General features: G+C 46.5%; 2 protein-coding genes and 1 long non-coding RNA gene across 3 annotated transcripts in view; 1 reads left to right on the forward strand and 2 right to left on the reverse strand.

The window, feature by feature from the left end:
* Positions 1 to 655: 655 nt before the first annotated feature.
* Positions 656 to 19,879, reverse strand: LOC135821839 (uncharacterized). Its single transcript, XM_065334837.1, has 6 exons — positions 18,141 to 19,879; positions 14,344 to 14,411; positions 13,569 to 13,587; positions 13,230 to 13,317; positions 10,231 to 10,376; positions 656 to 2,074 (listed from the first exon to the last, which is right to left on the reverse strand). Exons 1-6 carry the CDS (start codon positions 19,426 to 19,428, stop codon positions 1,842 to 1,844), a joined length of 1,842 nt encoding a protein of 613 aa, XP_065190909.1. The 5' UTR covers positions 19,429 to 19,879; the 3' UTR covers positions 656 to 1,841.
* The window catches only part of LOC135821819 (uncharacterized), a 60,234-nt gene continuing 50,029 nt past the window's right edge, over positions 16,183 to 26,387 (forward strand). Inside the window, exon 1 of the mRNA XM_065334828.1 lies at positions 16,183 to 16,323. The gene's annotated coding sequence lies outside the window, so the exon portion shown is untranslated. The remainder of the gene's footprint in view (positions 16,324 to 26,387) is intronic.
* LOC135821812 (uncharacterized) lies at positions 22,778 to 24,525 on the reverse strand. Its single transcript, XR_010554395.1, has 2 exons — positions 24,309 to 24,525; positions 22,778 to 24,157 (listed from the first exon to the last, which is right to left on the reverse strand). It is a non-coding gene; the product is annotated as an uncharacterized LOC135821812 (long non-coding RNA).

Consider the following 26,387-nt stretch of genomic DNA (forward strand, 5'->3'; position numbering starts at 1 on the left):
TAACTAATAATCGATAGCGCACTGACATGACGTGAGAGTCTGTCATTTTTTACATGACCCCCCCCCCCCCCCCCGCACACCACCAAAACTGCAAAAGGCTGGCCCTAAAAACTAGTAAAAAATGGCAATGGAAAGCCGTAGATCCATGGCATCAGTGTAACCAGAGCTGATACTCGGTGAGAGTGAGAGCTCGCGGTCGAGAGGCAGTAGACTCGGTGAGAGTGAGAGCTCGCGGTCGAGAGGCAGTAGACTGGTACATCTACTCGTGAAAGCCGCTTTCACCCATTTCACGACTCCATAATCAGTGCCGCCATGATGGTGGAATCTGCACACAAATGCAACTGAACACTGGGGGTCACTGCCACAATGCATCCGCAACTGCTCAAGTGTGAACGGGTCGGGAGTGATCTCAGCCAGGCTTGCCAAGTCCAGAACTCATTTGAGCCTTATGTTGATCTTTCCTTTTCAGAACAAATCAATATATTTTTCAATTCACGTCATGTGACTTCGTTGTTACAAGTACAATGCAGGCAGCGGTACAACATTTCTTTTTGAAAGAAGACAGGGCCTACCTGTAGGGACAGGGCCTACCTGTACATGCTGTAGGGCGACCCCTAATATAAGTCTAAGATTAGGAGTGCGCGGATCAAGGTAGTACCGTACAGTAAAAGTATAGTAAAGTCGCGGCACATCCGCGTTACCACCGGCTCAGTTGCAATTGTATTGAGCAACAAAACCAGCTTTAGAGAAGTTTCGCTCGTGCCACAAGGTACAGTACATGTATTAACTTGATACTACTTGGAATGCAGTACATGTATTATGAATAATATTGCAACACGTGTGATGTAGTGGAGATGCAGTGGATTTAGGCTTTATATTAGAGTCATAAACTCGTTGTCACATGATCATGGTTCTAATTAAATAATACAGCATTACAGGCAGCAGCACCAGCAGCTGACAATGGGCGGTACCACAAGCACACTTCATGACAGATAGAAAATGTGGCTGACGATGTATGCGGGGTGCTAGCATTCAAGGTCTAATGTCGAAATGATAATGACAAAATGGATGTCCATCGACGTGACCCTACAAAGGAAATTGATGGAGAATTGGAAAGCACAGCACCTGGCCATATCATGCTCATAATGAATACACAGCAAAATAGAATACAAATGTAATACTTTTATGATAATCATAATTATGGTTGTGAGATTTAGACACTGTGGCATGGGCTTTTAAAGCTTGTCCACTGATTCTGCCCATGGTGTGTATGAGTAAACAGCGACTGTGAACGCGGTGCACTGAGCAGTTGGGTTGGCGGCAACAGTGCATGTCTACCTATGCAGGTGTAGTGGGAGATGTATGTACATTTTCTCTATCACACACTGAATTGACGAAGCATAACTGCCTGATAGTTCTGTGGCACAGCCATGGTTACTTCCCTAAAGCAAACCGACACGTGGGAAAGCAACGTCATGCAGTCATGCGGTGCACAGTCATGCGGTGCACTCTCATGCGATACACAGTCATGCACTGACTACATCATTCTACACGCTCGGTACTGTTGGTCCACTGCCGCATTTCTATCATGCGTTCCACAACATGATTCACACATCACAGTATGTGCAGGGACGCAGCCAACATCGATGGCAGGGTCTCCAGGGCTTATAACCATGCTGATCATCGATGGCAGGGTCTCCAGGGGTTATAACCATGCTGATCTGAGGGAATAGTTCGGGAAGGAGTTCAAAATAGCGAAGGTAGTTTCAGGAGATAACAAAGAAAAGTGATGACACCGCAGGAGTAGGGGTGATGGGAAACCTCAGGCCCTGGTTATTCCCCTAAAAATCCCCTGGCAAGGGTGGTGGGAATTGACAAATGGCTGGAATATAGGAGGAGCAACTTTTCTGCTCAACCGTTATGCCATGACCTGTGTATAGTGTGACCGTTGTGTCGGTAACATTCTTGGTGACAGCACGGCACAGTCGACTGGGGTCACGGCTTGGAAACGGCGGGGCACCATGCCTGAGGTCCAGGTCTTCTTCCCTCTGCCCTTCGTAGTAGCCCAACGGAGCTGCAAGTAAAAAAAAGCAAATGCATTTCTCCTGCACTTATTCCTGCATATACAGTGTCATGCGCTCAAAATTCTCTGCATGTACACTACAGTACATGTACACTACACAGTGCATGTACCCTACAGTACATGTACACTACAGTGCATGTACACTGTACAGTGCATGTAGACTATACAGTGCATGTACCCTACAGTACATGTACACTATACAGTGCATGTACACTACAGTACAGTGCATGTACAGTACAGTGCATGTACACTATACCATGCTATACAGTGCATGTAGACTATACAGTACATGTACACTACAGTGCATGTAGACTATACACAGTATACAGTACATGTACACTACAGTGCATATACACTACAGTGCATGTACACTACAGTGCATGTAGACTACAGTACAGTGCATGTAGACTACAGTGCATGTACACTACAGTACTTTAGATAGGGATTTCAGGCGGTTTTTTATTATCAGCGTTGTGCTCCAGTTCACGCGTTTTTCTGAAGCATCTATGTCCACAGAATGTCTACAGAAAATTTGACCGGAATCGGAGCAGTATTTCCAAAGTTATGAGCATTCAAACATAGCGCACCGACCTTGATGAACATGTATACAAATTGGATCTGCAGGATGGCACAAAGTGGATTTCTGAAACTCCCTAGCAACATCATAGCAACCATAAACTTCATCCGATCGTGACCAAACTTGGCTCAAGGATGGCCCTGGCTATGATGGCACCAAAAAAAACATTTTTTTTTTCAAAATTCAAAAATACCGCCAAAAAAAACAACAATGGCATCCTTAGCAACGGCCCTAGCAACAGCATGTTTCACGCTTAATCCGACATGGTAATGGGTGGAATATGACTGAAATAGGGAAAAACGCAACATGGAAGTTATACAGCATATATTTGGAGAATAAATCTACTTGAGTAGTAGTTGACAACAAGCTGTGGTGTCAAACCGGATCCGTTTTCGGCTGCAATGAGTCAGAGACGCACGATAGCCGCAGCAACGGACACACATGACATTGTACTTGAGACTACCAGTATTGTACACAGAAACCAGCCAGCTGTGAGTATTTGTCAGAGATACATTGAGTAAAGAGGCTACCTGGAACAAACATACATATACACCTGTACACACAGCACATTGATAATTGAGTCTGGTCACTCTGTAGACACATAGGACGCAAGACCTGATTGGCCATGCACACTGTCCAAACTCTCTGTTGCGGTAGCAAGAAAATAATCACCCGGATCAGTACACGGTACAAGGCTGTTGGTATGTGGGTATGTGCGTGCGTGTGTGTGTTCTACGGGATTTGATTAAACAAATCAATAAAGTTATCCGCATAACAATTCCCCAAAAAGGAAAATATCCAAGGAGTATGCAATAGTTTTGCACAGGATGCACCAATAATGAGCTACAAATGTGCTGACAGTTTGCCAGACGTGCACCTGTAAGGGTGCTAGATGTCAGTGTGTGCTTGTGTTGGGGGGGGGGGGGGGGGCAGCCAAGACCGCTCTGCTTGGAGCCAGATTGCTCACTGTCGTCCTCCCTGGTGCCTGTGCTCCTCTTGATCCTGATTAACTGTTCAAGCCGGTCGGCGCTTGGGTGCTGGCTCCAAAGCGGCATCATCTGTTGTGCCAGCATCAACATCAGGAGTTGCTTCAGCATCAACATCAGCAGCTGCTTCAGCATCAGCATCAGCAGCTGCTTCAGCATCAATATCAACAGTTGCTTCAGCAGCAGCAGTTGCTTCAGCATCAACATCAGCAGTTGCTTCACCAGCAGTTGCTTCAGCACTGGCAGCAGGTTCCCCACTCACAGAAGCAGTTAATGTCGGAGTGCCTGTGGCTGACAAAAGGTGAATGAGGTTCGCTGAAAGCTGGTCAACCGACAGGTCCTTCCGGTTTTTGCTAAGCTGGAAATATTCAACAGGAGCTGATTGCAGTAGCACATACCGACGAAAATGCAGTTGTGACTTCAAAGCAGACTTCTTGCGTGCAACCGTGGGTATCTCTGCCAACTTTGCCGTGACTTCAGAACTTGAGACCCAGAGCCCGTACTGTTCAATCTCCTTCGTTAGACGCTCCTTCCTCTTCAGCTGAGTATCTCTTTTTCTCGCAATGTTTTTTTCTTTCTCCTGCAGCACTTTGACTCTATAATCAGCGATTTCCTTCTGTCGTTCTTTGAATAACGCCCGCATTGCTGGTGCAGACCTCCGGGCATTTGCCAAAATTGATGCCTGCTCCTCCTCGTCCTTTGCATTCAGCCACTCGGCAGTACGGTTGTTTGCATACGCAATCATGCCATCTAATGCTATGGTCGATGCAGCTGGCTTCTGGCGGAGAAGCCGATCCAGCTGAGCGAAATCTCGCTCTGATATTGCATTCGTGTTCGGTACTGACACGCACTCCTCCACTACTTCTGCCTCCGGCTTGTGGTAACGACCACCCGGCAAATGATCCGCCAAAAGCCTAGCAGTGAAAATAGCAAAGCTCGTACAGAGCACCTGCAGTATTTCTAGCGTACACTCGTCTGATGAATGCTTCTCGAGCAGGCAACTCAACACAGGATCAGCCATGGCAACAACAGCAGTGGGGAAGGGCCGAGCTGTTCCATCGAGGATATCTGAGGAATCCGTTGACCACTCCACCAGCTTAGTATGCAGGTGTGTATAGATGGTGGACATCTCAAAAATCGAAACAGCCCTATCCTCCAAGACGCGCCAGAGTGGGGAAATCAGTAACTTGCTTACCAGACCACATGCTCTCGCACCTGCAACTAGTTCAGGAGCGGCTAGGTCAGCCTTAACTGCCCTCAGTAACAGGTTTGTCTCTCCATGAATGTCCTCGAGAAAATGGATCATGCATTCGTGCAGAAAGAAAATGCCAGCACCATTGTAAAACACTATATAATTTCGGTTTCCTCGGAACTCAGAGAGTGGGAGCTGCGTGTTAGATTGGGAAAGAAATGCATGGAAATCACCCACAACTCCAGCCTGCTCGTTTCCATGCTTCTCGAATGCACTGGTTGCGGTACGAATAAGCCGAACAACTCTGGACTCTTTCGTGTCGTACACCCCATGGACTTCATTAGCACCAATCTTTTCTGATCCAAATCTTATATCTTCCCATTCCCGCAATGACTTTGATGCTTGATCCGCAAGGCCAACAATGTAATGGAGGCCGCAGAAAAAATTATTCATCTTTATCATGGCACTGCGCTCATCATCCTGCAGTTGGGTCCAACCTTCAACTACGCTTGGCAATATTTCAGCCCTGTAATCTGTCAACAAGTCGTTAAAGCTTTTCTGCACACTACAGCGATCGCTCATTGTATTTTTGATTTTGGCAACTATCTGGTTGGCAACATTAGTATCTTTTGTCTTACAACAAGCTGATTCCACATCGTTCAAAACTTCTTTCAATTTCTCTAATCCATGAGCAGCAGTACCGCACTTCATATCACAGATACCCAGCGTGTACGACTGCTCAGGTGTGGAAATTTGATAAGACTGGTACAATTTTCCAAACTTGGATGTGCCATCACTGTGCAGCGTAACATCTTTAGCTTCGAGGATTTTTTCGGCAACATGCCCGGCACTGACTTGCTTGAGTTCAACAAGCATCTGACTTAATAAGCCAACACTCGGAAGCCTATCAATGTTTTTGTTCACCATTGACAGTACAATGCGAATGACCGATGGTACATTCAACACACCTACATTCAGTGACAATAGTGCAAGGCAACACTTCCTAACTGCATCCTTGTACTGGCCATCCTCCATTGCACAGAACAGTGCATTTTCTTCAAGTTGCGCAAGAGTATCGTCCAATCTCTCGTGCAACTCTTTCTCGCGATTATGATACCCAGATAATTCAGCATGCAACTCATCAGTCACTTCAGCCAGACTCTCAATGCTACTTGTTGACGATTGGTGTTTTCTCTGATGGTAATACACGCGTTCATGTTCATTTAACAACTTTTTCTTTGCATCTTCCAAGTCATCCGTCACAGCTTCTAACGACAATAACAATTCTTCAATTTTTCCTTCTTGCTCCCTCTCAGTGCTGGACAAATCATGCAATTTGCAATCCCTGCGGCCCACTATTTTCCTTGCATTTCTAATTTTTCTTTGATAAGATGCAATCTTTTCGTTCAGTGCTTTGTTATCTGCTTTACAAACAGATAGTTGCTCTTTCAACTCCACTACCTCTTTTGCAAGCACTGAAGCAGTGTCCTTTTCAAAGGTGCTGGCATGTTTCTCAACGTGCACTGCGTGAGTTTTTTCTACAGGAGAAGCGACTTCATCAGCTGTCTTGTTGAGGGGCAGTTCAAAAGGCTTACTTAGCAATTCACTGAGGTCGTCGCTCGCGGCCTTGTTCTTCAGCAACGTCTTTCTCCGATCTCTGAGGCGCTTGATCTTGCTGCTGGTCACTTTCTCATTCACCGTCTCCAAATCCTTTCCATCCACCGCTGATACTATCAAAATCAAACTATGCAAACTATAATTTTCGCTTGTCGCCCACATCAAGAGTTCAACAACTAGGCCATTCGTCAACTGCCCAGGACGACGCAGAGAAAGCTGGTTCTCTTCAGAATAAGAGTCCAAAGCCGCCTGCAAACTTGAGCGCCTTAACAACAATTCTTTGCACTGAGGCCCAAGCCAATCTTCTTTCTTCTCCACCTCCATACTGCGCGCAATGGCGTTCAACTACAAAACAATTTCCGCTACCGACCGCGACCCTTCATGCCGTCTGAAGGAACCTACCTAGACTAAATCGATGCCGTAGAATCTGATTCTGACTGCCGCTTGAGCGTGGAACCAAGGCAAACACCTCAAAAGCGACTTTGAAATCTATAAGAATCTATCGAGATGCGTAATATCGGCACGAATTCGCCGTGTGAGGCAGCAAACGAAAGCTAGAAACCTACTCTTCAACGGTGCGCCAATAAAAATGGCGATAAACTCACTCTTCCTACCTAAAATCTACGTCGAAGACCCCCCGCTGAGCTGTGCCATGACTGGCATTCAAAAAGCATGCATGCCTGTCAAGGCACTTTTGCCCCCGCAGATCACGTGACTGAAATCCCTACTTTAGAACAGAATAATACTTCTACTGTTCTAGTTCTATTTTTGTTCTGACGATGGGTGACTGGCCCGAAACGTCAATAATTTTTTTCGACGTCATTAATAAAAGAATTTTCATCTAAAGAGTGAATAGCAACTAAATAGAGCGGTTGTCAGTTGACAACCCCCTTTTTATTTACAATGCAGTTGCATGATGTTCACCGCTTTCTGAACGATAGTTCTATTTTGAAGTAAAAAGAATATCAGGAAGAGGGATGAAGCATCCTGCAGCTTTAGAGGTGAGTGGGGAGTGGTGGCTAGCAAACTCATGGTTATCCCCTTAGCAATGCATATTCAGTACGGCTGCTCTGTGGTAGAGACTTGTGCACTACTGGAGCCTGACAGATGATGGTAATTTATCAAGGGGCAGTTCAAATAATTAGGAACAAGTGAGTTTAGGACTGCAGTGATGAAGGGAAGAGATGATGTTCGCATTCCAGCACTTTCCACTGTGTGTTAACTTACAAGATGCAGGAAACTAATAGAAGATGTGTCATGCGCATATGCAGGAGCATGTAAGAATTGTAGACTGTGGAGAAGAAGGCCAATACTGGATGCTGTAGTTCAGCAGCAGGCTGCAATTCAGAAAGGCAGTTGTACTGAACCTAAAATAACATAAAACTATGTATATTTATTCAACAAGAAAGTAAGCAGCAGCAAAGGTGGTGTTGGTGAAGTGGACGTATATTTATCGGAAAGAAAAGGACCAAAAAAATGCAAGTAAAGCTCTAATGTCCACTAATGCCACCAGTTACTCGACAATCAGCTCCTGCAGTAACATTGCACGACACTGACCAACGGTACTGACATCCTACAACTAACTACCAGCCAGCTCATGTTGTGTGGTGTAGTCGGCTCATGTTGTTACGATCACTCAGTTGAACCTTCCAAGTTGGAAGGCTGTAGATGTGCTAGAGCTGACTGGCGTTAAGCCTGGTTCGAATTCGATGGGGTGTGACGGGACGATAAGCAACGGGACACTCATGACGCCAATTGATGACGTCCAATCTGAACGCCAGGAACGCGACCACCCCAAGGTGCGAGCAAAAGCGGTTGTTTAATAAATTAAGCCAGGTGGTCTTTAGAACCAGGTCCCATCATTGGTGGCATATCGGATCTTGAAATAATGCTTCCATGTGCTCCTATCACAGGTACTAGGTGTGGAGTATAGAACACTTTCGTGCAGGCAAAGCACCTAGAGTTTCACACCTCACTTAGGTGCATGCAGTGCACCCTGTACTGTCACATGTCACTTCTGTTGACTTCATGCCCAGCTTCTGGCCTCTGGTTTGTGGATCTGATCTATCCTCCCCCACCGTTTAGGAGCCGCATCCGACGCCTGATCATGGGGTGGTGGCGTCCCACGGAAGCGGAAAGGTGGTTCTTGACCAGGGAGTTGTACGACTCCTTGTTCTTGACCTGCCCGGTACGCGAACCCCGTCGAATTTATTTTTTTATTATTTTTCTGAGCCCACTTCAACCCTGTCACAGTGAATCCTGCCAGACAGCATAATTATAGTACTTTTGGCTAGTTTTGGTCGCCATATGCAGGTCAGATATGGCACTTCAAGTGTGACTTGGTACACTGTACTAGTGCAGTTTCTGTGTAGAACTGCCTGCGTATGGAAAAGCGGTCGTTGAAAGCAGGTGGTCGCTAAATTCAGTCAGAGGTCGGTTAAATCAGGTTTTACTTTACAGTAGAACCTGGTTTAAGCAACCACCCCACGGTGCAAGCAAAAGCGGTCGTTATTAAAGCCAGGTGGTCTTTAGAACCAGGTCCCATACATTCGTGGCATATCGGATTGTGTACATACATGTGCATGATTGTACTTCCATGTACTCATATTGACAGGTGTGGAGCATAGAATACTTTTCATGCAGGCAAAGAACAAGGCAAAGAACACCTCACTGTAGTGCATGCACTGTCCCTTGTCACTTATTATCCTGTTTACAGTCAACTTTGCTTATAACGACACTCGGCGGGGCATCAAAAAGGTGTCCTTATTCGCGAAGTGTCGTTATACCCGAAGTCTCATAATATTGATTACAGTGGGATGAGACTTTGCTGTGGGCATGGGAATTCTGTCGTTATTCGCGAATTGTCGTTATGTCCGCAGTCGTTATTAGCGAAGTTGACTGTACTGCAGGCCTTGCCTCAGAGCGCACTTCATTCAGCGCTGTCGCAGTCAAACCTGCTAGCCAAGATGGCACTTTTGGTTAGTTTTGGTCGCTGTGTGCAGGTCCAATACAGCACTTGGTACACTAAAAAGTCGGTCGCTGGTCGCGCAAGGCAGGTGGTCGCTGTATCCGGTGCAGTTTCAGTGTAGAGCTGTCCGTGCATGGAAAAAAGGTCGTTAAAATGAGGTGGTCGCTAAATCCAGAGGTCGCTTATACCAGGTTTTGCTGTATTTTGCAGATCCGGAGGGGACGGAACAGTTGAATCAGTTAAACTTTTCTTACCGTATGCGGGAACGGAAGTGTACAAAGTGGCTGCATTTCAAGTGCGAACAGGCGACGACCTTGTGCGCCGATGCATGCAGCTGCAACTTAATTTCAGGTTTTTGTACATTATGATTCCATGATAACTCGACGAATGGCTCACAGGACTGAGTTGAATTTTAGCAAGCTATGGTTTTCGTACCATTTGTTGTGCATGTATTTAAAGATACTCCGAGAGTGGGTCAGACAAACCTTTTCATCTTTTCCTGTGGCTATTATACAATCAATTCTGCAGAACAAACAACGCAGTTGATTGCTATAATAAGAACACGTGGCAAACCTGTCATGTGATACTGAAAGAGGAGTAACACTAAAGAACTGTAGAGACAACACATTATCCTTCTATTCACAAAGCTCAGACTCCAACTTACCTCATGAGCCTTGTGTACAGAAGGACAATCTGTTGTCTCTGCAGTTGTGATGCGATATTATGGTGTTACTCCTCGATGACGTAACAATGTTACATGATATATTTGCTATTTTGTAGTCACCTTCCAACCACTGCCTAACTTACATATCCAGAAACGATTTCTGTTCTCATCTTCACCACCATCGTCATCATCGTCATATTCGCTATCGATCAGCTCCCTGACTGAGTCCAAAAGTCTGGGATCTTCCTGTCTCAAGTCATCATCTAGTACGAGAACTCTGCCGTCAAGCCTGCATCAAGAATGCATGTTGCAAAACCCAACAGAGCAACATCAGTGTTATCATGGTTACTGTTATCATGGTTACTGCCATCTCCACTCCAACATGCATATAGAGCTATGTGCGACGACTGATATCATCATGCCTGGAAATATACACACCTCCTCCTGTACTACTCTGGGGAAGATGATGGCAGCATAGTATGCAGACGTTTTGATTTGATTGAGGTTATACATGACCAGTAAATCCCGGTTAAAAATACTTCCTCCGCGTCATCGAAATTGTCGCAGTTTGACTTTTGAAATAAAACGTGGTATATACTCACCAGCAGTCGTACACCAGGTAAGGAATCGGACATAGACGATAGTCATCAGTATAGGGTGACGGCAACGTTCTATTTTCTGTTGTTGGAAGCTGAACATTTTGAACTAGACGCAATTTCTTCGCTGATGTCCCTTTCGACTCGCTGAGATCAGTCAGGCGTTGCAGCCTGCACATTTCTCGCGCTTATAGCCGTTCACTCAAAAACCCATCACTGTTTTACCTGAGCTGGGGTGAGAATGACTTCGTGAAACAAGCGGCAGCGCTTGAAGAAACATCGAGGGGTCAGCAAACTAATGCAGGCAAGAGCGATAAAATTTGTCGCTCTTGCATTCATGCAAGGAATGCTGAGACACTCAGATCAGTACCTGCAAGGGCCGTGTAGACTCTGCGTGTATACTGTAGTGCTAGTGATGCACGTGCAGGTACTGTACCAGTGATGCTGAATGGGCATCCCACGGCTGAAAAAAAGTTCATTTCAAGATCGAGGTGATTCCGCCGACTGCATTCAACCGACCTCGCGACGATCGTGTGTTCTTACTTCATTGGTGGTGAAGTAGACATCATCCAGAGCTAGCAGATGACAAGCATAGCAGCTCTTGTCCTGTGGAGAAAGTCAAAGAGGTCGAGATGAGGCTTGACCAATTTACAACCTTCCTGGAAGTTTTACGGAACGATATTTTTTCGTCATTTGACATCAGCGACGACGAGGCCTTCATCTCCGTGTGAAACTCTCAGTCCAACTGTCCTGGAACGTTAGTCTAGACTTCAGACTATCATCCTGTGTAATATTTTTTGTATGGTTTAGCTTATGGAGTTGTCAGTAACAAGTGAAAAGTCACTAGTCAAACTGCGACAATTTCGATGACGCGGAGGAAGTACCACCTATCACTGGTTTGTAGTTTGTCTTTAGGAAAATATAATTTACACATTGAAAAGTTTCTGGACGCGGCAAAGTCGAGCGTTCAGCACTAGCTTTGTGGTTTGCCAGGTATTCCCGAACTGTTACAGGTATTCCCGAACTGTTACAGGTATTGCCGAACTGTTACAGGCCCATTCAGGCCCATAATCAGTAATGGACATCTAATAGTATTCAGACCTCGCTTATCCGATCCTCTTTTATCCAGATCCCTCGCCATCCGGAAGAAAATCATTGGTTACCGTTGGTTACTTATTTACAGCATGTGTAGTGCATACATACAGTATGTATGTTAGATTATCCAGTTCCCTAGCCTATCTACATATTTTCGTGGAACACGGATGATGTCATCATGTGTGTGGTTAAACCAGGTCTAACTGTACAGTATTACATGTAGTGGCACACGAGACAGTCACTCTTCCAAGTGGCACACGAGACAGTCACTCTTCCAAGTGGCACACGAGACAGTCACTCTTCCAAGTGGCACACGAGACAGTCACTCTTCCAAGTGCTGCAGCAGCTAACTGTGTGCAGCATTGATAATAGTTTGAATGAATTTACAAGAACATGTAGGCCCATAGGAGCCCCCTGGATTAGGGAAAACACCTTGGAAATTCAACTCCTTATATTCCATTTACATGTGAGTATCTTAATCTCCAGACAGCTAACTATTTCGATCTAGGTCTGAGCATTATGTATCCGGCGATATGCACACGCACGCACCCCCCCCCCCCCCTACACATACATACGCACACAACTGCTGTCTGGTGATCAACCTTTGGTGTGAAGGCCCATTCACAATAATACAATTCTGCGATTTGATGTGCGACACACGACACTTGCAACAAGTGAATGTTTGTCGCGTACTGTCTCAAGGCCATTGTCGCATTGTCGCAGATGTAACATAGTTGACAAAAGTTCACCTTTTGAGACATGCAGTGTGCGACATACATCAACGGAAAACGGTTTTCCATGCTGGGTACACGTGCAGTACATGTGTATGTATCATGCACTGCATGCATAGGGATGTTATAGATAGCAAAAAATCGAATCATGTGTTGCGGTCGCAGTTTGTCGCAGGTGTTGCAAGCCGCATGTCGCGTCGAAAAGGTGGTATCGGGTATGCGTGATCAGCTCTGCACGTTCTGCACTAATTATACCATAATCACAGCAGCAGCAGCAGCACCAGCAGCAGCAGCAGCAGCAGCAGCAGCAGTGCCAAGATGTGTGTATCTGCAGTGCCGAGATGTGTGTATCTGCAGTGCCGAGATGTGTGTATCTGCAGTGCCGAGATGTGTGTATCTGCAGTGCCGAGATGTGTGTATCTGCAGTGCCGAGATGTGTGTATCTGCAGTGCCGAGATGTGTGTATCTGGTAAACTAGTTCTACCAAGAGTACTACATCATGCTGATGTTCCACTGCATAACCCACTGCATAACCCACTGCATAACCCACTGCATAACCCACTGCATAACCCACTGCATAACCCACTGCATAACCCACTGCATAACCCACTGCACAACATGCTGATGTTCCACTGCATAACATCTTGAGATCAGTGGAGCATACAGCAGTGATGTGCATACACAAGCCCAGGTGTTGGTCACATGCATGATTGCCCTTACCTGATACAGATGTGTGCGGCCAGGACCCAGGGCGACGGTAGAGACTTAATGATGATAAGACAGTCCTGCTCATGCTCCACTCCAGGACCTGTGCAATTATAGAACATGCCAGGAAGAAGAATGCAAAGTATGCAATTGAGCCACTGCATGATTATTATGACTCAAAAATTGTACACTTCATACTTTCACGAAAACAGCAAGGAGAAACTTCAAAGCTCTCGGCCAAAAAAGACAAAATCGAAAAGGTGCTGTCATCTTGCAGTGTGACAGTGTCTTGCGTGTGTAAGTGCGCAGTGCACGCAATCGAGAAGATACCAATAGCTGCACGACTAGACTTACATTTAAAGTGCTCTGGATCCTTTGATTTCACAGCGGTGGGTTTTAAGTGGACCAATAGACATAATATGCACATAAATACACACATGCACATGTACACAGTGTACACACCCACACACACACACAATACATACACACACATATTCACAAACACACATACACACACAGATACACACAGGCATATGCACAGTCATGTATAGTCTGATTAGTATGTCTCAATAATTGTCATTTTACTCGGATGGTGAGCCAATTAAAATATGGTGAAAAAAGGAGAAGGACAGTTAGTCATAACTCGTAACATTTTGTCCTTCTCCTTTTTTCACCGTAATTGTCTATTGTAATTCGTTTTAGGGCTAGCTATAGGCAAGATGGAAATGAGGCTTGAAAATGTCTTATGGTGAATTGCTAGTGAATTGCTGGAGAATAAGCTTTCCTAATTGATTTGGGTCACAACTTCACATAATGCTGTTCACTGAAAAGAGGCTGAGACGTTTAGCGGCTACAGGCATGGTAACCAGTACTGATTGCATTTGGAACATGCAGGCGTGGCAAGCCAGTGATACCTAAGTGGATAAAGGGTCTTTCCTGATTATTGTCACTTGAACACCCGAACACAAAGATGCAATAACTACCATTGTACGAGTACATGTGCTTAGAGTGCACGTGATCAACCTGCTCTGATTCTAGAAGTGATCAACCTGCTCTGATTCTAGAAGTGATCAACCTGCTCTGATTCTAGAAGTGCGCAAGTGTGGCCAGGAGTATAGGCTGAACTCACCACGCCCAGTGAACGGAAGAATGACTCATCAAAGCCGTCATAGATATCCCCGCGGTCTCTTCGTGGATCTGCATGCAGAGCATTCGATAAGAATTAGAAAAATATGCTAAGGCCGAGTAAAAAAATTACTAGATGATCGTCCTTTTTTTTGGAAAAATCGGGGAGGGCGGGAGGATTTTATTTTTATTTTTTTACTTTTTACCCTCTCATGCACACAGTGTACACAACAACATCAAGGTTTTTTTTCTCTTTTTTTCTTTTTTTTTCTTTTTTTCTTTTTCTTTCTTCAGCAGATCGATACTGACGTTGTGATATACTAGTAGTATGTGGTCCATATAGTAAAACTCACGATTTAAAAAATAAAATATTTCTTGGGGCGCTGACAAAAACTGGGGCGGACGGGGACGATCATCTAGCTTTTTTTTTTACTTGGCCTAAACAACAACAGTTGATGTGAAGCCGGTCAGCACACTGAATAGGAGCACAAATAGCCGAATGTTTGGTACAGGTAGTACTGATGTGTTGGTACACCTGACCGGCTAGCCTGGCCACGGCGGATAGTGCCGGCAGAAAAAATGGCAGAGTGTGGTACATCTTCCGGTATGTTTCATGCATGCTTGGTACGTGGATAAAGAAATGGAGCAGAATTCAAGGAAATGCCTGCAAAAACTTGCCAATAAGGTTTGTATGGTCCCACCAATTTCACCGCTTTTCGAGCGGAATCTGCCAATTTGTTAGCATTATCTGCCAAGGGCTACCGGATGGTGGGTAACACTTTTATACCGTATTGTCGCGAATTGGTGCCGAACGTGAAATAGCTATGCATTTTGGTGGATAGTATAAGCAGGAACACAGAGAACAGACAGAGGGTAGTTGCTTTTAAAGGGGAAGGTAAGGCTAAAATCAAAATTTCACCAGTTGTAGTCTTCGGGGTGCTGAGTCGAATGGTCTTGGTCCGAGGAAGCTGAGACGCTCCCTTCCTACTTGAATCCCAATCGAACTCGCGCACTTCCACCAAAACTGGGTGACTGCACCCTACTAGATGGGGATTTTTATGCAAAATGTCACTAAAAGCACCATTTCGTTCTTATAAAAGCACGGATGACCGCGATTGGCCCATATGTTGTAGTCTTTTGGACGCTGAGTCGACTGGTTTTGGTCCGAAAAGGCTGCGATGCAGCGTTCGGCCCTTATTCCCAATCGAACATGCTTGAACAATTGGTCACGTGCTCCTGCGTACACCAGTCACCTGGTCACCGTGCCTGCAGGGTACAACTTGCAGCCTGTTTTGACCTTTTTTGGGTGCAGTCCTGTCACTCGAGTTCAACTCGAGTTGAACCTTGGTGTGAAAGTTGTCGCCTGCTGGTAGTGCTGGCGAACACCAACACTTCTCCAAGGCGCACTTGCGCCTTGGAGAAGTGTTGGAGCTAGGTGTCAGGTCGCCGAATGTCTCAGTACTCCTTGTCAGTTTTGTGCCATTTTGTCGCACTTGCTGACTGCATAAGATCTGGTTACGTTGGTGGACAGTTTGTCATAACTCGTAACATTTTGTCCTTTACCTTTCTTCATCATAACTATATTGGCTCACCATCCGTGAATTATAGCGCAAACTATTTGTGTACATCTCCTTCTCATTGTGATTGACTTAGCACTTGTGATAGTTATGCCTGGGAGGGTTCATAACACCTCCATTTTGCACTATTCATTTTGTGTTGGTTTGTCACTTGCATGAGTTAGTTGAGTGGTCACACCGTGCACCAGTATTTTCTGTACAAAACAGCATTATTCAGCTTAGCCCCTTTCATTCAACAACTTCTTATCCTCTGATGAGTTCACGTCATCTTTATGGAATGAAACAAGACTTATCAGGAGTAACACTACTTGCTATATTGGAGTGTGGCTGGCGATCTGTTCTTGCATGCTGTTGTCTGAAAGCGTCGTGTGGTCTCGTCGAGTCAAAAGAAAAACCTGCTACTACAAGTAAGTTAGTCTTGCTGATTCCAACATGAATCCCTGAACTTGTGGACATTGAAATTCGGTAAAAATGACCGGGGTTAGCGGCGCCCTTACTTCCTTAGCGCATACATGCCCTGCACAAGCACTGTTCGCATCCGCGTTCGGTTCTCACGGCTGCTGCAAGGTCAGCACTCCGTGACTGCTTGACTTCTCAACGGATGTCAATGTACACAACAGTAACACCAGGGAGTAGTAAAATACCGGTATTTTACTACTCCCTGGTAGCAGCATCCCAGTGATGGTGACTTCAAGTAGAGAATGTTTGTGTGTTTTAAATAGTGGTGTGCACGGGTAGTCGGGTACCCGTGCTACCCGTGAGGACCTCGGGTAGACGGGTACCGAATCGTACCCGAAAACCCGAAGTCGCAGATGACATGATTTAGTCTTGTAGAAAGAGAGAGAGAGGTCTACAGTGCACGTGTACGTACAGGTTCCTGCACGAGTACGAGTACGAGGGCAGTACCGCGGAATCCAGCCCGCGATAGCAGCAAGGGCTGGATGAACAGCGGTACTGGCCGAGTATGAGTGACTGGAACGTGTTTCCCGTGTGCACCCAAGCCAAATAAAGAGATCATGACATACATGTACACACCTGCATTGTGTTTTGTGATTGTTTTCTGGTACAGTCAGTGACAGTAGTTGTAGTCCATAGTGCTTTCTTTCTCGTGGTGGCCATTGACATTGTCGACTTGGCATCCGGTATTCTGACTGTTCTGCTCCTACGGATTTTTCCCAGGCCAGGGCTTGATCGGAAACCTCGGCAAATTGCGCGAGTCCTGCAGGTTGCTGAGCATTGTGCGCTTCGGTTGAGGCTCATCTGGCGTCTGGCTCGTCCAAGATCTCCTTCGTCAATTGACGACGGGCAGTAGAATCCGTTCCTGCCCGTCGTCACTTGATGACGGGCAGTGGAATCCGTTCCTGCCCGTCGTCACTTGACGACGGGCAGTGGATCCAGTTCCATCATTACTTTGAGCAGGCAGGACCGCGCTTTCCAGCCTGCGCTGTTTGATCTGTCATTGGTCCACTCCAAGGCGACAATCACGTGACATACGGGAAAATAATTCACGCATGTCTACCCAGTAGGCCCAGACAGATCCTGCCGGCAATTCTTTCGGCAAAATATCGAAGAATTGAAAGAGCGGAAATTGCCGGCAAAATTGGAGCAAAATATCGAGATGTTAGGTAAAATCGATGCCTGATACTTGGATTTCCTTGTTTCTTACTCGTTCAGCAGGACACACTGCCCAGGATCCTAGGACGAGATCATGTCACCGAAATATCACTGGGATTCACTGTGAATCGACATGATTTTGGAAGAACTCAGGGACACGTGCGTGGAAACCTGTGTTGAGAAACCGACCTTGCGATTTTTATGAAATGTACGGGATTGTACGGGAAGTGGATAAAATACACGTTTTTCCGGAGCAAAATGGAGCAAAATATCGAGTTTCTTGTGCCAGGCTGGGCAAAATATCGAAGATATTCGCAGCAACATTTTGCGGCAAAATATCGAGGCGAGCGGAGCAGAATCTGTCTGGGCCTACTACCCAGTGTGTAAGGGAAGGGGCCGGTGTGCATTGTGGTCGTACCATGGAAACATTACCCGATCGGGTACCCGTTCTACCCGTGGAAAACTACCCGGACCCGATACCCGAAGAAAATGCTACCCGACTCAGCCCTAGTTTTAAACTCTGCCCCCCCCCCCCTCCCCCCCCCCCACACACACACGCTGTTACAACCGTGTTTCTGCAGCAGCATCCGTCATTATTAGGATCTCTTACCATTGTTGCCCATAATGCTGAGCATCAGCGGAATGCCAACAGAAATGCCAATGATCAGGAAACCAATTATCCCGAACGCAATCCATGTCCAGAACTTTCTGGTCCTCGATGCTACCAATTGCCTCTCATGTTGCATCTGTTCAATTACAACGCCGCCAGCGCCATTGACAACGTTGAGTTCCGCCTGATGTTCAGGGTCCGTGTACCCGTCAGACTCAAACGACTGTAGTCGACGCAACTGCTGTATTCTCCTTTCCCTCTCCTCCTTACTGCATGGTCCTGGTCCAGACTTGCAGTTTTTGCTCTGCAGCAGCGGATTAGGTGTTTCCCTCGTAGGGCAAACTTTGCCCCAGCCGGTCGTGTTCGGATGCTGCTTTGGCGCTGGGGCTAGATCAGCACCACTATGTGGCCTTGCTGGTGGCGATGAGAGCTTGACTGAAGCTGGGTGAGCTTCGAACGTAAAGGCTGATATAGAGTTCTCGTACTTGGGTGGTGAGTTCACTCCCATTTCAGTACGTAGCTGAATTGTCGACACCACAGCCTGCTCAGGTTCAGCTGACACGGTCGGCACCTGCTCCGCAAATGTTCTCTCCTGGTTGAACGTGGCTGAGAGGACCGCGGGGTTCTGTCTAAAATCTGGGTCGTACGTCGCTGGGCTATATGAGAGGACCACAGCGTTCTGTCCCAAATCTGGCTTCTCCCCGCTTGAACTTCCGGAATTGAACGGGTTTTCTCTGAAGCCTGACTTCGCAGCTGCACCGCCTCGACTAATCTTTTGCTTGCGGGCATCATCTCCAGCAGGTTTCGGAGACGGAACGGCTTGAGGGGGATTCATCCTAGCCCACGGGGAAGAAAATGGCGCTATGGCAGGTCCAGGGGCGGAACAGCCAGCAGAGAAAGCCTCGTCAGAAGCCGCCAAGCTCTTGATCAGTACTGACCTGTTTTCGCTTGCATTATCATAATGCTCCGGAGGATACAAATGTCTCTCGTCTAGCAACGAACTAGCTCTAGCAAAGTAGTGACATTTTGCTAGTTCCGATGGCAGACTACCTGTACACAGAGACTTAGATCTGCAGTACGGTGCAGGGGGAGTGACTCTCGGCAGCGAGTTGCTTCCTTGGTATCTGCCTCGTTGTTGCCAGTGTGGCTGCTCTGCTGTAACAGGGTATCTTTTCTTCTCACTGCTGTTGCCGCTGCTCCTGCTGCTGCTGCTGCTGGTTGCACCTGCATTCGAGTCGTCGCGCAACGTATGTTGCGCGGGCGAACTGCCACTCAGACTCCTGTCCATGGTAGGATTACGAGTAAGTGTATTTATGGGTGACGGTGGTTGCTGAAGGGAACAACACTGGGGATCTCGCTTTCTACTCAGACTGCTGCTGTTCAACTAACTTCAAGGGAAGCATCTACATGATCCATGTAGCGATTCCGTGATGGTGACTTGCTTGTGGTCTTTCTTTTGGATTGTGCCAGTTGCAGTATATTGCCCAGTGATGAATGTCAAACTCTAGACACTCACTTCAGCTGAGCATACACACACTACCACATGGCGTTGTGTTTCACAGACATGCTCAGCCAACACGGAATCAGCAACACTCGTTTTTACTCACTGCAACTCACATGGAGCGTAGAGCTCGACCAGATCCCTCTCACCCACTGCACGTGCATTGCCATACCTAACGTCCTTGCATAGGGCCTGGGGCCAGTGGGGGATCCTGGACGATAGCGCTTGCAAGTAAGGCAGTAAGCCTGTAAGGGCCTGAGTGACACTAAGCCTCAACTGGCTCACGTCTAACTTCTAAGCGACGTATCACTCACGGTCACACTTACAATAATATCACAAGTGTCATGCACATCATGGGCCTGTGCAGCACTAAGAAGACAACCGCAAAGCTTGCTGAGCTACCACCCAGCGCTACTGCTAACCATGCTAACACAGACTGTCAGTGACAGTTATGCCAGTCTACTATTTCAACACTAGCTCATTTCTCATCTTTCTTATTCGTCTCTCGCAAACTGGCATTCTTGAACTGAAGAGAATAGTTCTTGGGAGCAGTCCAGTCGAGCTGTGTGCGGAAGCTCTTTAGGACTTTACTAGCTTGCAGGCTAGGTTCTCTGTGTCTGCATAGTCGCTACTACTGAGTACTGTAGTATTAGCGACTAAGACAGAGGCTTTTCTGTGCATGGAGAGTGGTACTTGACACTGACCCCTGTTGATCATCTATCCACCGCAAGATTTGTTTCTTGTGCTCCACTGATTTTCAACCAATAACAGTGAATGCACATTGTTGTATCTGATGGTAGTAGTCTGATACCTGTACCTGTGAGGCGATATTCACCTATAGTGGCTATACTATACTCTATAGGCTCGAATTCTAAAGAGCTTTACCAGTTGTACTTTAATTTTAAACGTCCAACCCGCAGCAGCACACAAACGGTCTTTTGGCTACACCACACAAACCGATTCTCTCTCTGGGCCAAAATCAGTTTGCGTGGTGCAGCCCGGGACTGTTTGTGTGTTACGAGTTGAACTTAGTAAAGATGACAAGCTTACACTTCAGTGGAGTTTCAAAGTAACAGTTCTAAAAAAACTTCGTACATGTTGCAAGTATATTATTATACTTTTTATGCTGCGCGCATGGTATGCATGCAGTCGTGTAGCATAATGTGTTATACATTATACATGTACATTCTAGTGTTGACTGTTGGCGTAGCAAGCTGATACATGTAACCAGTAGTACATGTAAATAATTATTGTAATACTTCCAAAAACATAATGCACGTACATGTACATGTAGTCGCTTTATAGCCAGTAGTCAGTACTATGTCACTCATGAGTATGTGTACCGGCGCTGGCAGTGGCACGTACCGGTAGGTCACACCTCAGATCTACCACGCATATGCACAGAACAACCCACACAGGCCACAGTTCAATAATTATTTCCTCACATGCAGTACAGTACAATACTTACACGTATCAAAGGCGCAGATGCAGCGCCTAAACGGTGGGAGGTGAGTAGATCAGATCCACCACCAAGTGGTCAAAGACCGAAATCCCATTAGCTGCATCCATGTTACCCTCGTGCCAGTCGTGCCATGTTACCCTCGTGCCTAGCGCCTATTTATTTGATTTGATTTAATACTTGACTGGATTTGTCACCATCACTTTCTTTGCCTGCGCACTTCGAGTTCATCCCGTGGATCACCCAGTTTCCGACGGCCAGTTTGTCAAAGGAAAACCTCTCACTACAACTAGTACAAGTGCAGGCATGATGATGATTGTGGTCAATCAATAGACCGATCCCCTTATTATTGTCTGGGTTCGAGCAAGGGGGCAACTCCGCAGTCGCGTGGGATCCTGCTGCACACACGCGACCAACCTCACCTCGGCTTTGCGTGACTTCTCGCATGCGAAGTGCAGAGCACGCGAAATCTACACGCAGTGCAAGCCTGCTACGTCTACAAAAAATGCCACAAGGACTTTTGATTTGAGCTGTTTTGTTTTTGTTTAGACGTCTTCCTTTTTACGACTTCAGGATGCCTTCTCAGGATCATTGCTGCGTTCCTCACTGTCAGAACAGGAGGACGAAGCAAGCAAGTCATTTCACTCCTTTCGTCGTGTGGAGCCACAGCGGCCTGGAGCAAGCGGATCCAGGCTATTCCCCGTGAGGAAGGACGTAGTTTTAGGGCCACTCTGAATATTTGAGATGCAGCGATCATTTCGATCCCGAAGTCGAAATCGTTTTGCCCAGCTCTACAAGGGCAGGATGAGTCCAGGAAGCCAAACAGCTGTCCTACGGTACCAGGTTTGCTTTTCGCAAGAGAGTGGAGTCTGGACGCTCTGCTCCCTATGCTCGCAAAACAGTATTTGCTGAGCCTAGTGCAGTTCGGTCATGGAAGTGCAGCGTCTGCATCACGAGCTCCCCATGCTCGCAAACCAGTATTTTGCTGAGAGGCAACGGCATTTTGAGTTGGAAAGGAACCTGGCTTAGTGCAGTTTGGTCCTGTAATGGAAGTGCAGCATCTGCATCAGGAGTTGGCAGCAAGTAGAGCTCGTGTACAGAGTCTCGTGGAGCAGTTGGACGATGGGGTGAAGAAAGCCGAAAAACAGCTTACGTACAATAACATAAAGAAAGACTCTGAGCCGCGCCAGTTTCTGACTGGTTTGCCTTCAGGTGTTTGGACCGCTCTGTGGGACTTCTTTGAGCCTAGCCGAGAAAATGTACTGCGCCGAGCCAGACCTGCGAAGACGGAAGCTGAGGGACGGCGGATACAGTTGGAGGTGGCCGTAAATCGCCAATGAGCATGTAATGGAGGATCAGCTGCTATTGGCATTGATGTGTCTAAGCCTGGGCCGAATGGGACAGAAGCTGTCATGCGTGGCACAAGTTAATCATCCGTTTCACGGTATATACTATATAGCTAGCTGAGCTGGAAAGACGTCTTGTTCCTCCGTTTGGGCATGATCCCCATTCGGGCGAGCTGGCGAGATGTTCAGTCATCAATGCCATGTACCGCAAGACATTCTGCATTGTGGATGAAACAGTTCTATTTTGCCATGCACTTAGGGTTCTCGCACGGGCACAAAAAGACCCAACAGATCCTTGCGCTCTTATTTTCTCCCATGGTAACATTGCTGATCACAACACCCGGTAGCCAGTCGCAGATGCAACCAAATCAACCAGGTTCTCTTACTCTTTTTTTCCAATACTGAAACCAAAGGTATACCAATATTTGCATCGAATGCAGTGATGATTTCAATACTGTCCACTAGTACAACGCATTACCAGACTGGCATATAATCATGATAATATTATCCATTTCGCAATCACTGTCATTGCTTTCTTAGATCTTCAATCATCAATATCGGACCATAAACCGTCTATCATCTTCTATTATATCATCATTAGTATCCTGCTATCCTCCTCTAACGATGAGCTCGAAGAAAAGAAACAGCGGTCTAGAGGCGTAAACAATATCTGTCAACGGAAGTGTCCTTGCTGTGCTGGTGTGTTTATGCTTCGTGCATTAGTTCGGCCAAGAGCGCACGGTGGTGGCGGGTTGAGGATGTTAAATATACTAGAAAATAGTTAGGTTCGAAAGAACCACACACACACTTTGCTGCAGACAGCGGCAAGCTTTGGCCCTCGTGCTTCGAAGAGGGAGCAATCCACTGCGCTACGCTTGCGATTAACAGCAAGCTTCGACTTTTCAAAGGTACGACTCATCATTGGCTCTGGGGTAATGTTCCTGGAACAAATGCCCCATAGCCAACCGAGGGCAAGGGAGCACGCAATCTGCCTTCCTGGGCGAGAAGTGTTCCAGCACAAGAAGCAGCACGAATACATAGGTTCGAAAGAACCACACACACACTTTGCTGCAGACAGCGGCAAGCTTTGGCCCTCGTGCTTCGAAGAGGGAGCAATCCACTGCGCTACGCTTGCGATTAACAGCAAGCTTCGACTTTTCAAAGGTACGACTCATCATTGGCTCTGGGGTAATGTTCCTGGAACAAATGCCCCATAGCCAACCGAGGGCAAGGGAGCACGCAATCTGCCTTCCTGGGCGAGAAGTGTTCCAGCACAAGAAGCAGCACGAATACATGCTGACAAAGACCACTATCACCACCAGCCGGCACACAGCACTCTGTTCTTCAAACACCATCCACTCCGTCCATGTGTTTGCACTGTCCTCCTCTAGCTCTTCACGCTCAACAAATAACACGCACTGCTCATCGTTTTTTTTATGCTTCCTCTGGGTTGGCTAGCCCTTCGACTTGACAAAACAGCGATCACCACTGCACTGCTATCGTCACCTCATAGCAGTCGCTTCCACCAGTGGCTTTTCCTGTCTTTGCAAGGTGTCCAAGGATGGCTGCTGTTGTCACTACAGGCAAATCAGAAGTACTTTAGTGGCTGATGTCCAACCAGATCGTTGGAAAATCGATTTTTCCACTTCAGGGCTGCTGATCGCGACTTGGTGACTTGGCAGCACCACGGTTACCTTCATAGAAGATGGCTCTGGAGAGGAAAAGACAGACCAGAAAAAGTTTACTATTATCTTCAGCACCGATCGCAAGGAGAAAGAAATATGGTCTGCTGTAGCCTAGGTACAAAATAAATCTCACAACACGATTCGCGATTCGAATATTTCAACAACAAAAAAACTCACCTCTGGAGTAACTCCTGTTTGTGGCCCGAGATCGTTCCCTCCCGCGCCTTGAAAAAATCCTGCAGCGGCATCACAGTCCATGTCTCTCTCGGAGACTCTGCTCCTACCAGCAGGAGGTTTAGCACCGCTCGAAGCCATCGCAAACTACTTGAACTAAGCAGAAGACATTCCAAAACAAACCTGAAACACACTGTCAAAGATGCTGTCACGTTCAAAAACTAGCTCGATCGCCAGTGAGGTTGCCCCCGTGCTCGAACCCAGTATAATAAGGGGATCGGTCTATTGCAGCACAATACAATGTCTTATGTACATGGTGTTGTGTGTCAGGGGTGCTCGGTCGGCCCGTCACCGTCCAGTTCACATGCTTCGTGAGTTGGCGATGGTGGAGGGTCGGGTTCCCCTGCCGTGATTGGTGCTGCACCGAGCTAGTTTTGTGTGAAAGTATAACTATTATTATTATTCTTATATCTATACTTCAAGTATTACAAAATAATTGAGAGGCTTTGAATCGTTTTTATCAAAATCTAAATATTTGCCGGGTTGGAAGGTGGGAAGCACATGCATGGCTGTACCCCTGGAGGCTTTAGCGCAGTCATTCAGTCCCGACTCACCGTAAGCTGGAATCAGTAGACCTGGAAAAAATGTGTGACTTGAACCTTCATTGTGCAGTCAACTCGTGATAATTAGGGCGCGTTCGAATTGTCACTAGGGGTGTGCGGATAATGCTCGAAAAGGTGGCAGATTCTGCTCGAAAAGCAGTGAAATTGGCAGAACCATACAAACCTTATGGCGGGCAATTCCTCGAATTCTGCTCCATTTCTTTATCCACATACTAAAGATGCATGAAACTTACCAGAAAAAGTACCGAATTCTGCCAATTTTTCTGCCGGCATTATCCGCATATGCGTCACTCTTTGACTTTTCGAGGAGTTTCGTTTTTCTGAAGAGGTGGCTTATTGGCGGCGGGTAATTGGCCTCTTCAGAAAAATACTCCTCGAAACTCCACAACCTCATCCGATGGGAGAGGTGGATTAGGTCCCAAGAGTTTGAAATAGCTACGTCGAGATGGTCGATCTGATCGGACGTCATTATCGCCATGACAATTCCACAACAAAATTATAGAAACGGTTCTATTGGGGTAGGTGCTGGCGGATAATGCCGGCATTATATCGAGCATTATACACCAACCGGAGCATTACGAGGATTATAAAGCATTACGAGGCCAAAAATGGCATTATACGACGTTCTACATGACTGCATATAGTAGATCTACACACATCCTCATGTACAGATTCGTGTACGCGTATCGGCTATAGCGTTGGTCTTTGATTGGCAACATATATTTACTATACGCAATTTATTGCTACAAGTGATAGACCATCGCACACATCATGCATGGTAGACCTACCAAACATCGTGGCATGCAGTGCCAGGCCCAGTATACTGCATGTAGTATAGACTTATAGGGCTTGAAAGTGATGACGTCAAAACGGCCAGGGAGTAGTAAGTTGACATCAGATTTCTATTTTTGGATCCACTATTGGCACTAAGGTGTGACTTTGCTATTGCCTACAAAAAAAGTATGTGGGTGCATGGCAACCCACTCATGTCGCATGCAGGTGTGACTTTTATTTCGCCACCAGTTGTAACCCCGCCCCATGGGGCCCAGTAGCCAAATCAGTCAGTTTCACTGGCTACATCACCATGCTGTGGGTAAGACCGCTTGAAATGTGCTTGGATCCATACAAAAACTGGATCCAAGTGGATCCAGTTTTTGAATTTTTGAAATTGTTGCTATGCTGTGACGTAGCACTTTCAAGCTAGCTAGCTAGCTGTGGTCCAGCAGCACAGTACAGTGTGGAAACTCTCGCAGAAACTTCCGGTCTCGGAAGTCTATCTTCGGCCAGCAACTAATACTTTTTGTCAGTTTTTGAAGATCCAGGTAACAACGCCGAACCAACGAAACAAATGTGAGCCAGCATGGAACGGTGGAGGTGCGCACACGCACACATTCCAGACCTTACCCGGTTACCGTCCACAATGTTACAAAAAACATTTTTCATCGAAGCAAGAGTCCAT

The sequence above is a fragment of the Sycon ciliatum genome, chromosome 1 (assembly GCF_964019385.1).
Source record: "Sycon ciliatum chromosome 1, ocSycCili1.1, whole genome shotgun sequence".
Classification (NCBI taxonomy): domain Eukaryota; kingdom Metazoa; phylum Porifera; class Calcarea; order Leucosolenida; family Sycettidae; genus Sycon; species Sycon ciliatum.

Coding starts and splice junctions, on each gene's coding strand:
- LOC135821839 (XM_065334837.1), bottom strand. CDS start 19,428: ATGGACAGGAGTCTGAGTGGCAGTTCGCCCGCGCAACATACGTTGCGC. Junction 14,412..18,140: donor CAGCATTATGGGCAACAATG/GTAAGAGATCCT, acceptor CTCTGCATGCAG/ATCCACGAAGAGACCGCGGG. Junction 10,377..13,229: donor GCCGCACACATCTGTATCAG/GTAAGGGCAATC, acceptor TTCTTGATGCAG/GCTTGACGGCAGAGTTCTCG.